Raw genomic sequence first — 13,613 nt, 5'->3', positions numbered from 1 at the left:
CAAAAATAAAAACAAGAAAACACCCTTTGAAATGAAACAAAACCAACTTATCCAAGTTCAGATTCTGCAACAAGAGATTTCTGCAATCCCTAGTATTTTTCACGCTGTGTTTTTTCTTTTCTAGAATTATCATACACAGAGCATTATCAGATAATCATATCATATAATAACATTATCATATACAGAGGCTCAAACATTCACATTTCTCTCAAGGTCCCATTTTGACTTGATTATACAGTGATAGCTTACCAATAACTTTAACAAAATAGGCATCTGCTTCAAAGTTATTTTTTAATGCATGGATAGCAAAGTCCTTGTTGGAGTACCCTTTGCTTAGCACAATGATATCCAAGATTCCCTAGAGGAAAAAAAAAGTTTTCATTAGAATGCTGATTTACTCTAGACAGCATCTAAATTCAGCAAACAAATTCCCTTAGAGATTACAAAGGAAAAAAATAGAGTGTGTGCAGCAAAGTTATACCTTCGCTGCTAATTTTAATATCTTTCAAATCTTACTAATCTATGGCAATTTAGGACAGAGCGCTCCATCCACAGCTAACCAGGACAATGCATGTGGTCCATGGCTTCTTTCTTGCCACTGAAGAGGGCAGCTCAAATGGAGCATGTGGAAGGTCAGCAAACTTTTAGGCAGTGATGGGCTGCTGCTATCTGCTCACCTTCCAGGGAGCATCTCAAGAGCGAATTTCCCAGGCTGAAGGCGCTGCCTGCTATGTGCTGTAAAGCCAATGTTTCTACAAAACAGTCTGCCAACGGCACACAGACAGATAGAGCAACACAGAAAGAGAGATGCTGTTTGCTGTAGTAAAGAGTTGAACTTACGTCTTCGTATATGTCAAAGAAGGTTGCTATCACTGCATCCTTGATTTGATTTAGATCAGAGAGCTCCCAAAAAACTTTAAACATACGACGTACACTCTTGCAGCTCACGTTATTGCATGGGACATTTTCTAGTAAAAATGCTTGTTGATTGCTGTAAAACACATATATACATATAAAAAAACCCCAACTTATGCTATAAGCAGTCTAAATAATGGATGTTACAAAAATATTGTCATTAAATAATTTAAGTCTGCTGAAGTTAAGTATAATAAAAACAAATCTAGCAGCCACTGGATACTTTAAAATCCATAAGCATTTATGTTAACTTTACAGACAGAATTACAACCACTATGTCATGTCTGACAAACCAATGAATACACTAAATAAATGTGTCCAAATCAGCAGGAATCATTTAATTAACCATCCACTCAAAAGACTGAACATATTCTTACTTTATTCCTAAACAAGCACAAGTGCACTTATCTGCCATTTTCCTTAATCCCCCCATGGACCTTCGGCTTAAACAGTACTTTAAAAGTGTCAATGCTTTTTCATTATTTTATGACAATGTCTTCTCACCCCAGCTGCATTAATAATTTTCGTACACATTGCATGACGTTTTAAACAAATTTAAGATTAAACCAAATCTCTAGCGGTATTTTCCGATTGTTTCAAAGCAAAATAGAAAACACAAAACCCAACCTACTAGCACAGTAAAAATAGAACAAGACAAACCAAATTGGACATTTGCTGACATATAACAAATACAGACAGAAAGATAGGCTGCAATACTGAAACAAGAAACAAACAAACAAACCAGAGTAGCAGGTCTGGTATAGCAAAATCTCCCTTCTAAAGAATTTATCTAATACATGCCCATTGGTCAGTGGGAGACACAAGGTTCATACGTGCACGCTGATGACTAATAGTATTATACGCTGATCTCTGATACTGTAACATTGCCACTCTCACTGGAACAGTGAAAACCTTCAGACTTCACCAAACTGGAGTCTGATTCTTTGGCAGGTCTGTATCCTGGGAGCCTGCTAGAATCCATCTTGCGCCTTGGCAATGCGAACAGATGAAGTCTCCTCCTCTCTTTCTGGGGGCAGAGCCAGAAGATGGAGCAGACAATGTTCTGTAAGCTAGCTAAGCATGTCAGAGCCCAGGGCGATAACCAAAAACACTTCTTCGTTATGACCTTGAACATACTGCTGTTTCAGAGGGTGATAACAAGGTGTTTTTCTGTATCTTAACAGCATCCAGTGCCTCCAGGATGCTGTCACACACATGCACACACACAAGCATTTCTCCTTAGGAAAGTTTTTATTTTTCTTTGTTTCTGTGGTATATTTCAGATAATTTGCTACTCATAAGAATCATATCCCACAACATTCATATTTCTACTCCATCCATTTCGGAAAGAGTTAGAGAAGGGCAAAACATTTATCCCAAGAAAAAACATTTCTGACACCAAAGTAAATCAGTTTCCTTGCTTGTTGCCAAGTTAATATTTCAGAACCTGCAATGGGAAAACTGTAGGATTTTGTTCTCTGTAAGATGTGTCAGAAGTAAAATGGGATACTTATAAACACTTCCCTTAAACCCCTATAATCACATTTCTTGTGCTTCTGTGAAAAATACACAAGTTAGGCCTTTATTTTTCTGCCATATGCCTGCATTTGATTGAAGCTTAATATGAACAACCCACTTTTCCCTATTTCACTGTTAGAAGCATGAGTATATTGAATTAATGTCCAGCCAAAATGAAATACTGATCTGCAATATTTAAGACACTATCTTACCTGTATCTGAGAACTCATAATCATAACTTGAAATTGTTATGTGCTCACATTCATTTCATGTATTACATAAGGATCATATCAGATTAACCAACTATAATGCAAGGTGACAACCTGAGCTAAGCATATTGTTTCAATTTCTCTTTTTCATCATCTTGACATACACTTTTTTTTTTAAATTTGGAGGAAGTTCACATTTTTTAAATTGCCAGAAATTATTAGATGGTAATTGTTTAAAAGACAAAAGATTGTCAAGCTTGCATTATACTCTACATAACAGAGTATTGTTCAAGTCTAAACTATAAGCCTTGTGAATGGATAGACACAAGAAGTTTATTTACTACAGGAACCTTTTTTATTTCCTTTCCTTGATAGTGTGCATTTAACGACTTTCAAAACATCACAAACTGGACAAACAATAACATAACACCAACTGTGAGAAAAAAGGAAGATATTAATCAAAGTGACACTGACCAGGGAAATGCCACTTTCCTTCGCCCTTCTGTATCAACAAGAGAAACACAAGACAAACAACAAGAAGAAAAAAAAATCCCAAACCCTAAATACATGCTGAAGACTGAGAAGTGCACTATAGGACAGCTATCATGTAGAGGGAAAAAAGTAAATAAATTCATAGATATAGCGTCCCTTGTGGCAGAGCAGCAGAGGTCTGGAGAATCCCTAATCCGAATATAGCTGAAAGTCTACTAAACAAAATTCTAAAGCTAATGGAAAGTATTACTATTGGTGAGAAAGATGGGATAAAACAAGGTTTAAACGTGAACTGCAATATTAAACTTCTTTTAAGTTTTGGGGTTGTTTTAAGTGAAATTTACAGAAACGCATCACTTCACTGGAAGCATACAGATATTCTTTTTTCCTGTTTACAAGCTAGCTATTATTAGTTTTATAATTAAAGCTGAGTCTTTTTTCCTGTCAATTTCCAAGGCAATTCCTTGACATTTATTTTATTGATGTCTTTAAATTATTTTGACTTCTATACCAGCATCAAATTCCTCTTATTTCCTCTAAAAGCATCTTTGAAAAGCACGATGAGAAGAGTTAATAACTTATTAGATACGTAGCTTCTAAACAAATGCTTTAACTTGAGAATATAACTCGGGTGTCTTCTACACCACCTTGGTTTTTTCCTTTATTAAAAAAATGGATAGTATTTATAGCAAGGAACTAAGTTATAAACTTTATCTCCAAAACGATTCAATTTTATTCTTAACTTTCTTCACATTTCTGGCCAAAATTTTGAATTATATATCCTGCCATTAGTATTTGAACAGCATTAGTGAACTAAAATACACTCTTGAAATATTAGTAGTTTCTGCTGCAAATATTAATTTCTGATACATTTACTTATGTGTAAGTATTTCCTCCTTTTTTGACTGAAAGTGAGTGAACATGACTTTCCTTTTCCTCAAGTATTTTCAAACCATTATCTCTTGATAATATACTAGATAAGGATTTTATTATGAACATGTAGGAATTATCTACAACACCTAGAAACAATTTCAAAATAACTACCTCTAAGAAGCAAACGAATGCACTCACACAGCAACTTCTGAATAGAGGAAAAAAACAAAAAACACTCCTTTGGTAGTGGGGGATGGTTTTCAGGTTTGCCTCAAATATACAGACCAAAAAAAAAAAAAAAAAAAAAGCAATGTGCTTGCAGCCTTCCTCACATCTGTGTATATAAACCGCCTTAGTGCTTCACTTCCATCTAGTCTTCAAGGGGAGCTACGTTCCAAGTCCCACTGAAGGCTGCACGTATTGTAACTAGTTGTCTTTGTGCACAAACTTAATTTTTTTCATATGCACAGTCAAGTGATTCACACTTGACTCAATACAAGATAAAAAATAATCACTGAAATAAAACATTAATAAAGGATTTTAGATTTTGATTACATAATGATGCACACTAATGGAAACCAGAAACTATATATATGTGTGCATATATGTATGTCTTAGTAATTGTTAGCCATATTATATCTTTCTTGATCCTTCTCAGTCCCATCCACTCCCAGGGCTGTGCTGATACGGGAGCTCCCATGTGCTACATCTCAGCATGGGAGGAGGAAATCTTAGCGTGTGGGCCATTCTTTTGAAAGGCTGCAGCAACAGGGACGGTTGCAGTGCCTTACTGTTTGCAGAGGGAAGAGAAATCAGCTGTTCGCTGCCGCCTGAGCTGTTCAATTCTTTCTTGGAAGAACTCCTGAGGTCTGAATTTGGCCTATGAGCTGCCAGTTGAGTCCTTATGTTATTTAGGGCTTTAATACACAAGCATCACTAAAATCACAGTATCTACCTCCTGTTTTATTTCTGCTATATACTACAATTACCAAGAGCAAGTTTATGACCTTCCTATTATTTTGAACCAAATTTTGAAGATTCACGCCATCAGAAAAAAATCTCTTTGTAACAATGAAAATCATCAGCATTCTTAAAATGACAAAACAACGTCCCTGGAAGCCTATGGGAAAACACAAAGACAGATGCTGCTACAATGGTAAAACCTTAAAATCAATGCTAAAGTGCTACACAAATGTGTAACAGTCAATATCAAACAATTCAGCTTAAATATTGAGAAGAGGCAGAGCAAAAGAAGTCTGAACTAAGACTAGCATCTCACCCTTAACATGCTACTTGCAGTACTTTTAACATTTAGGTATTCACACCAATGTATACACAGTGGCACCTAAATTCTGTACTACCTGCAAAACTTTATCCCAAACTTATGAATGATGCTCAATAAAGCAGAGCTGTCTACAACTTGGAACCTTCTGACCAAAGGTCATCTATGCAGCAAAGCTAAATTTAATAAGGCTGAATTACTATAAGCAAGGGTTAACACCAAAGAAAGACTGAAGACTTATCACAGTTTTAACATACTACTTTGCAATTAGAATTAAATATTTACTGCTTAATTTCATACATTTCTCATTCTGTCAATTTTAGGCTAATTCATTTACAGTTATACAGGGGACATCTAAATGACTAATATCTTACTCCAGACATTCAGAATAATTGGATTTGCCTCTATTTTTTAGATTTGCTGAATTACAGGGTGTTCATCAATCCTACATTTAAAAGAAATCCTTTATCCAACCTTAATTCTGACAAGTGACAACTAACAATGATTTAGGAAGAGATAATTTGGTCAAATAAGAGTCCTTTCAAGCAGACCCATATAAAGGATTAATACATATACATTAATTTAAAACTGAGCATGAATACCTGGAAAACTTTCTAGAAATGTATTACACTCAAAGTTTTTCATTCAACTGTCCATATCCAGTTGTTTGTTATCTCCAAGTTTCAGCCTTTACTGTTATTTATCACCAATGACAGAGAGAGAGATACTGTATTTCCAACCTTACCGTTACTTTACCAGTGAAGAACACTCCCTTTGAATAAAAGCATAATTGAAAAAAATTGCTTCCTTAGATTACATATTTGCAATGCAAGATGCCAATTATTAGCACTAATTTGGAAACAAGTTGTTAAGCAAAATTTTGTTTCATCTAATTAAGTGGGAGAAAGATAGGTGTTTATAGACTCACATACAGTACTTACACTTTCAATGTTACCAGAGTAAATTTTAAACCAGCATGTGAAAAAAATGAATACATTTAGCTAAGATAGCAAGTAGAGATGAACCAATGAATAGCTACTGATAAAATCCCTTTACCTATTACTATTCTGTAAACATACACATATATACATTTCTAGTACAGTCATAACTAGAGGGAAGAAAAATTAATGTATGTATCCAGCCTGAAGAAAAATCTGTGGACTGGAATTCTAATGTGCAGGTTTTGACTCAAGTCAGAAGTTAAAAGAATTCATAATGGATAGATAAATGTGTAAGAATTGACTGTGAATTTAGCATCTTCACCTGTTGGAATTTATTGAGTCTCTGAGTTCAACCCCCACCACAAGTGAGATTCCTTTTTTTTGTTGTTGCTGCTGTTAATAAGGAATGTCTCCATGCGGTCAGAGTATTACATGCTTTTATTTAAAATCAAAAGGATATAGCAGGAGATGAAACAGTGTGGACTTACGGCAGTTCTGAGAATACTTGAAGCTATTAATCATTTTTTCTGGCTTACTCACCTGGAAGGACAGTAAACCAAAGTTATTCCTAACTATCATGTCTTTCTTTCAGTGTTTTGTAGGCATTTTTAAGGACTTGATCTGAAAGTGCTTTCCAGAATTATGATGAAAGCATATAATTGATTTTAATCATGTTCTTCCATTATCATGTATCAGTATATTTTCAGATGAATAAAATGGTTTCTGCCTCCTTTAATTTCTTTAAGTTACAGACAGCAACTAGAAGCGAGGCTTCCTAGACTGTAGCACAGATTGAGGTCAAGAGTTTACAAAAATGCTTTTATCATTTAATCACAGTAATCAATCACTGAAATTAGATCTGTAGATGTAGCATGAAAGGCTTCAGAGAAAGAAATAAACAGCTTGATCCAGAAGTGTTTAAAATCAATTAAATAAGGTTTTCATTTTAATTTGCTCTAATTTAAGAAAAGCTTTTAATTTAATTCCTACACTGTTTTAATTCTCTCCATTCTATGACCCAGTCACACATTTTAAAAGGAAGTCTTTGCTTAAGTCTCTCAGAAACAATGAATTAATGTTACTCTGAAAGTGACATTTCATAATGGGTGCAAAAAATGTGACTTTCATTCCCATCCCGAAGTATGAAGAGTCTGTTTCCATTACTTTTCTACAAATACTGGAAATATACAGTGTTAAAATGCAATGTATTTCCTAATTCTTAGTTTACTCACTCTTTTTTTGCCAGACTTCTTCAGTTCTCTGAACTTCCTTTTAATAACCTGTCAAATCATCTGCCAGTACCTTCAATCCTTATGCCTTACTGAAACTTACTGAAGTCAAGTTTCAAAATAACTTTAAGATGCACCCAATTGAATAAACAAACAATTTCAGAAGCAAGGAGAATAAAGATAAAAGTGTATCACAGTAATTCATTGCAACAAGACATAGGTAACTTCCTGGGCTTTTATAGAAGTAACTATTTATAAACTATTTAAATCTTTTACATAATATTACATTGCCGTAATTATACACCAGCCAAAGGAGAGAGGCTCCTAAGAATCTTAAAAGATAAAATAACTTCAAATAAACTTCTGAACTCCACAAGTCTTCACAAAGTCCTTCTGAAGTGTACTAGCCATCAGGATACACACTAGAAGATAGCCTATAATACAGGTCAAAACACAAGATTTGTGGGGCTTAAGTAAAAACAAAGACAAGAACAACTTTATAGTTTAGATGTCATGGTATTTCAATGGAAAAGGAGACTTTGGTTCTAGCTTGCTCTCTAGACTGTTTACAGTCTTTATTCAATGACTGCTGAACAGAAGATGCAAACTCCCCACTGAGCAAGGCTACGGAGTAAAAAAATCTGACATTCAGGGCCCAAGTGCTTTACCTTTGCCTATGCAAGTTCTGGGCAGTAACAGCATCACCTCCTTCTCCTCTGCCATATCTGAATATAAACAGCTGCTGTGCTAGTTCTTTTAAGGCTTAGAGGTACAGAGACAGAGCTCAGCTGCTCACTGCCTTGTCTCTGAGTCACATCATGTAGGCTGAATACAAGCACGTAACTCTTTAAACTGGGTCATTTTTAGGTATGTGTCAGTATCTGAACAACTCTAACACAAAAATGTTAGTGGGTGACTCACGTTTAGGCGACCAGTAGAGGATCTGAATTGTCATCTTTGACTTCAGCACCTAAATTCTGTCTATATACTGTTTTAAGCACCGAAGTGAGCTCCTCAGTTCTTTTCCTTACTAAGTATTAACTCAAACTATGAACCTACACCCAAGCTCATCCGAAATACCATACAGAGGAAGATAATAAGTACAGCTGTAAGAGAGACATATTTTGTCTTGTAATGCATTAGTGCAAGTATTTGTCATAGATCCCAGTAAAGAAGATGTTGAGACTCCTTAAGGTATTGATTAAAATACCTTTTACAAGCGATCACATGGGGATATCATAGATAATCTTACATCTCTTCAGATGCTGGAAAAGCCAAGTTGTGCAGCATCGGACAGACCTCTAGTCAGGGCACGGCATGCTGCACATATCCTGTCTGTAGTGAGGTTCACTGGCATTATAGTCTCTAGAGCTCTTTCAGGTTTTTCTTAGAAGTAAACAAGTCTATTCATCATTTGTACTGTCAAGCAAAAGGATGTTCACATGAAAACATGCTGCTTCACTTCAAGGTAAAGACAAGGACATGCCAGTGGTATCATCACCAGGTGCCAAGTGAGAGCTGCCTACAGGCTTCTCCGTTACGATTAGCTGGCTAAGTTCATCCTGCAGCCAAGTGATATGTGCAGAACAGCATAGGCGTACACCTACTCAGGTCAACTGTTATGTGGATCACTAACTCCTCAATGTGCAATAGTCTCCCTGTAAGCATCACGACATGCCCTCTCCCACCTAACACCAGATGGTAGCAATGCAAAGTACTGGGAAAGCAAGTAATGAAGAAAAAAAAAAAAAAGGAGGAGAAAGATTACACTGACAAATTTAATAGGAAAGGTTAGAAGTTTCTTTTTTTTTGGGGCTGGGTGGGTGGGTTTATTTATTTCAGTTAAATTTGGACAATATAAAATCACTGGGAAGTTATTAGGTGTATCTAAAACTCCTCGTTCTCAAAAGGGGCAAAACACTTGCATTTTTCAGCAGAGTTACCAATCAGTGTTCACTCCATGTGACAGCACGGAACAGGTTCCCCAGCTCTCAGCAGCCTGATGTTACTAGCCAACACTGAAAGCTGAAGTCAGGATTTTACAGAAGATGAAGGAAAAGGAAAGGGAGAGATAATCAGCTCCTGTGATCCAGGAGAGGCACCTAAAATGGTACTTCATACTCCACTCCTCGGTGCAATTCCCCACCAAGAGTCACAGTCTGAGTCTATACAATTATGCATTCTGAATATACCATGTAAATGCATACCTTTTTAAAAGGGAAACACTTAGCAGAGATCAAGTCTTGTTCACTTGATAAAATGAATGAGATGCACTAAAATTAGTAATTTGTATGACTGATGATTGAACATGCATTTGATAGTCTTTATTTCTAGGTTTACATATACTCTACCTTCCAGATGTATTCTTTAGTATAGCAAGAGCATCTGGGTAGCCATCCATATTGTAATCTCCAATATGAAGTGTAATTGGAAATGAAATTTCTGTTGAAGATTTGTCATTTTGATGTGGTACAAAGCCCCACAGCGTGTCTTTATTTCTGAAGTCTTGCAAGACTGGAATCCACTGTAAAATAAAACAAAAAAAGAACAGCTAGGTAAGGAAATCCATTTTATTTATTTAAACAATTCTATTTAAAACAGCTGACATTTCTTCACTGCATCAGGATTCTTAACCATTTACAAATTTCCAAAGAGGAAATAAGGATTATTTCTTAACTCTGTCACCAAATGAAACAATTAATTTGAAGTCTTTTCTATGCACTAAATTAAAAAAATAGAAAAAATATAGAAAAAAATAGATAAGGTTGTAAGAATAAAGGACCCGTGTTTTGGAATGTGTCCAGTGTACAGAGATATTCAGGAACAACTTCACTGAAATTCAGGCTTGACTGGAATCTGTGCTAATCCTTAAGTGTAGATAAGCCAAACCATCAAGGAAACCATGAAGCCCTTCAGGGGGGAGTAAACCCCTGCAGCGGTACAGGCTGGAGACTGACCAGCTGGGTAGCAGCTCTCCTAAAAAAGATGCGCGGGTCCTGGTAAACAGTAAGCTAAAGCTGTGTGGCAGCTATGACAGCAAAGAGCATACTGCACTGTAACTGCTGCCTATACTCCTGCTGGCTGAAGCGAGTGATTATTTCTCTTTATTCAGCACTAGTTAGTCTGCATCTGGATCCTGTGTCCAGGATTGTGCCCCAGGTTCAAGAAAGATTTGAGAATATTATTGAGTGCATTTAGAGAAGGGTCACCAAGATGGTGAGTTGTTGAGTATTTACTCAAAGAACAGGCTAAGGGCACAGGGCTTGTTCAGCATCAAGAACAGAAGATTTAGGGGGGATCTAATAGGGGCCTTCTGATACCTGCAAGGAGATAACTGAGAAGATGGAGCCAGGCTCTCTACTGAGATACATGGCAGAAGAACAAGAGACAATGGTCACAGACTGACACAAGGGAGGTTCCAACCTTGTTTAGAGATAAACAAACAGAAGATTCACTATGATGATGATAATCAAACTAGGAAAGAGGCCCAGAGAAGTTGCAGAATCTTTGTCCTTGGAGGTTTTCAAAGTTTGACTGGACAAAGCTCTAAACAACATGGTCCGAATTCAGTGTTGACTGCTTAAAGCAAGAGGCTGATCTCCTAAGGTTCATTTCAGCTTGAATGATTCTATTATTCACGGATATTTAGAAGCTCAGGAGCTTCAATTCCCCTTCTATCTCCCCAGCAGCACCAGATACTGAACTGTTTGATAAGAAATTAAGATTACAGAATCAAATTGAAAGTACAAAAAAAATGCAAAGTATAATTTCTCCAGGTCGAGAAATAGAATGTATCTGCACTTACTTTCCACAAAGTGCTGCAGAGGTGCTAAATAGGAATTTATCTTAATTAAAATCAAAGTAATTTCACAAGTTGGTACGAAGCTGAAGCACCAGGGTTAACATTTCAATGCTACAGAAAATTCAGTGCCATTTTTAAAGCCAAAAGTAACTTTATATGTCAACTGACAATGCCTTCAAAAGGACAGAAGGGTGCCATCTTAAAGGATCACTATCACCAACGTCAAAAGCACTTAACAGCATCTTAAATGTCTCTCATCCAAGCCTTAATTTAGCTATTTCAGGAACCAGAATGAGATCCCTGACAGCAGCATTTCCTGCTGTGGAGAGACTCCCTCACTGTCCAGTAATCAACAACATTCCTGCCACATGGCAATTGCGTGCAACACGTGGACTGGTCCCTTGAGATTACATACAACCACACGCATATTAGAGAAGCCCCCAAAATTATTAAAAAAGTGCACTAAGGCCAACTTTGTTTGGATATCACAGATGGCTTAGAAGCCTGGAACAGTTCTGCCAGACACTGCATATACTTAGTGCAAGTAAGTGCGTAAGTGACGACAAGTCACTGTGTAAGTGACGACATTTGAACTGCAACAATGATCTACAACACTCTTGATGAAAACTCAAAGTTGAAATTAAACATACTTTGACCCTTGCCTCCCCCCCAACGTATGCATGCCTATTTAGTTACTGTTAGCTGCTAAAGGTTTGAAAAATCTAAGGAAAGAAACAGAAAACAAGAAAAAGACTCAACCCGAGGGAAATTTTTCAAAGGGTTAGATTTCTTAGCACTTATTTGTCATGCAGAAGACAGATGAAACAGTATTATTGCAAAATACTGTAATTTTGAAAAACACTGATTGAAATCAGAACCATGAAATATAATACAGTTTTTACTTTACATGGTACCATTCACACAGTCATTGCAATAGAATCCAGTTATATCCATCATATACTTTCTAGATGTTCCCATGTATGGTAACACTGTTTTAAAGAAACAAAATTAAAAATGAATTTTTAGGCATAAATCCGAATCTGTATTCTGTTTTTACTCTACTCAAAGAGTGATTCATAGAAAGCGATTTTAGAATCATAAGGTCTACAATGAAATGCAGAGATATAAAACAATGGGTGAGCAACACAGAAACATCACCTATTGCCACCAAGTACGGCACAGAGTAAGATTCATCCATCTCACTGAACCACTTGTGGGACTTTTTATAACAGCATTTGTAGAACATTTCACAAACATCAGTCTTGTTCGATGTGTAACCAGAACACATTCTAGCACCACACGTAACTTACTCTGATAGTTTAAATTCACAGTAATCCACACTTCTGGTGAAACTCATTCTGTATATTTCTATTCTAAACAGGAATTCTAAATTGTTCATGTGCCTCAGGACATATCCTTCAGTACAGAAGACAAAAAATGAAAATATGTTTGTCAATAATATAAAACTCCTAATTCTTTTGTATTTATTAATCCAGACAATTACTTTAAGCTTCATGTTTGCTGTTACTATCTTAACAGGAAAAAGACTAAAACTAATCTTTTTTTCTACTTTAAAACAGAAATATGTGGCTATAAAGAGGACGCATAAAGCTATTTTTTGCAGTTTTCTGATGATATGATTTCTGTTACCTAGCTCAGATGGAAAAACAGGTTGAAAAACGGAGTAAGTGTTTCTAAAAGAAAATTTAAATGAACACATAAAATTCAGAGAAATCGAAGATTTACTTCTTCTCCTTCTGTTAAATTCCATTGCATAGCACCACTGATGTTATTACTTAAAACATTTATATAGATATTTTTACTCCTTCAATTAATGATTTTGTAGACTAAAGTAAGAAAAATATCTTTATTTAAGTGCTTTAAAATTTGTTTTCAAATTCTTCAAATACTTGTTTTTCAACAACTAGAAGAGAGAATGCTTTATTGCCCTGTGAAAAGAGTATCTTTTCCATTTTGAAGAAGATCTCGGGTACTTGAGAAAAATTTAAAACTAGTTGCACTCATCCCACTTAACTCGAAAAGGGCTCATTTCTTTCAGAGTTCACATTCTTCTATACATTAGGAAAGGCGTTTTTTTTCTCTAAAGCCTGTTAACAGGTCTTTGAGCCAGAACTGTGGGATTAACACATCTCAATTTTTAAACTATGGACAGAAACCTATGAAGCACAAACCCCCATCCAGTCAGCTGCCCACTTCCAGGCCACCTAACACAGGCAGGGAGCCAGCTGTGAGTCAGAAAGCATTTGGAAATTGGTAGCCCACTCTTGGCCAATACCTTTTCTGGAAATGCCAGAGTTTCACCTCCTTTCTATGACAAACACTATCCCATCC

The 13,613-nt window shown here is 36.1% G+C and overlaps 1 protein-coding gene across 4 annotated transcripts in view; it reads right to left on the bottom strand.

Annotated features, from left to right (window-relative positions):
• The window catches only part of ITFG1 (integrin alpha FG-GAP repeat containing 1), an 86,812-nt gene that overhangs the window by 23,497 nt on the left and 49,702 nt on the right, over positions 1–13,613 (bottom strand). For all 4 annotated transcript variants that reach the window (XM_075161242.1, XM_075161244.1, XM_075161243.1 and 1 more), the window contains exons 10-12: positions 9,811–9,983; positions 841–991; positions 250–358 (exon numbers count right to left, since the gene is read on the bottom strand). In XM_075161242.1, coding sequence (XP_075017343.1) covers positions 250–358; positions 841–991; positions 9,811–9,983 — 433 coding nt within the window. The remainder of the gene's footprint in view (positions 1–249; positions 359–840; positions 992–9,810; positions 9,984–13,613) is intronic.

Source organism: Calonectris borealis, chromosome 12, assembly GCF_964195595.1.
Source record: "Calonectris borealis chromosome 12, bCalBor7.hap1.2, whole genome shotgun sequence".
Taxonomy (NCBI): Eukaryota; Metazoa; Chordata; class Aves; order Procellariiformes; family Procellariidae; genus Calonectris; species Calonectris borealis.
Note: the sequence above shows the minus strand (reverse complement) of the source record. Positions and strands in the feature narration are given on the sequence as shown.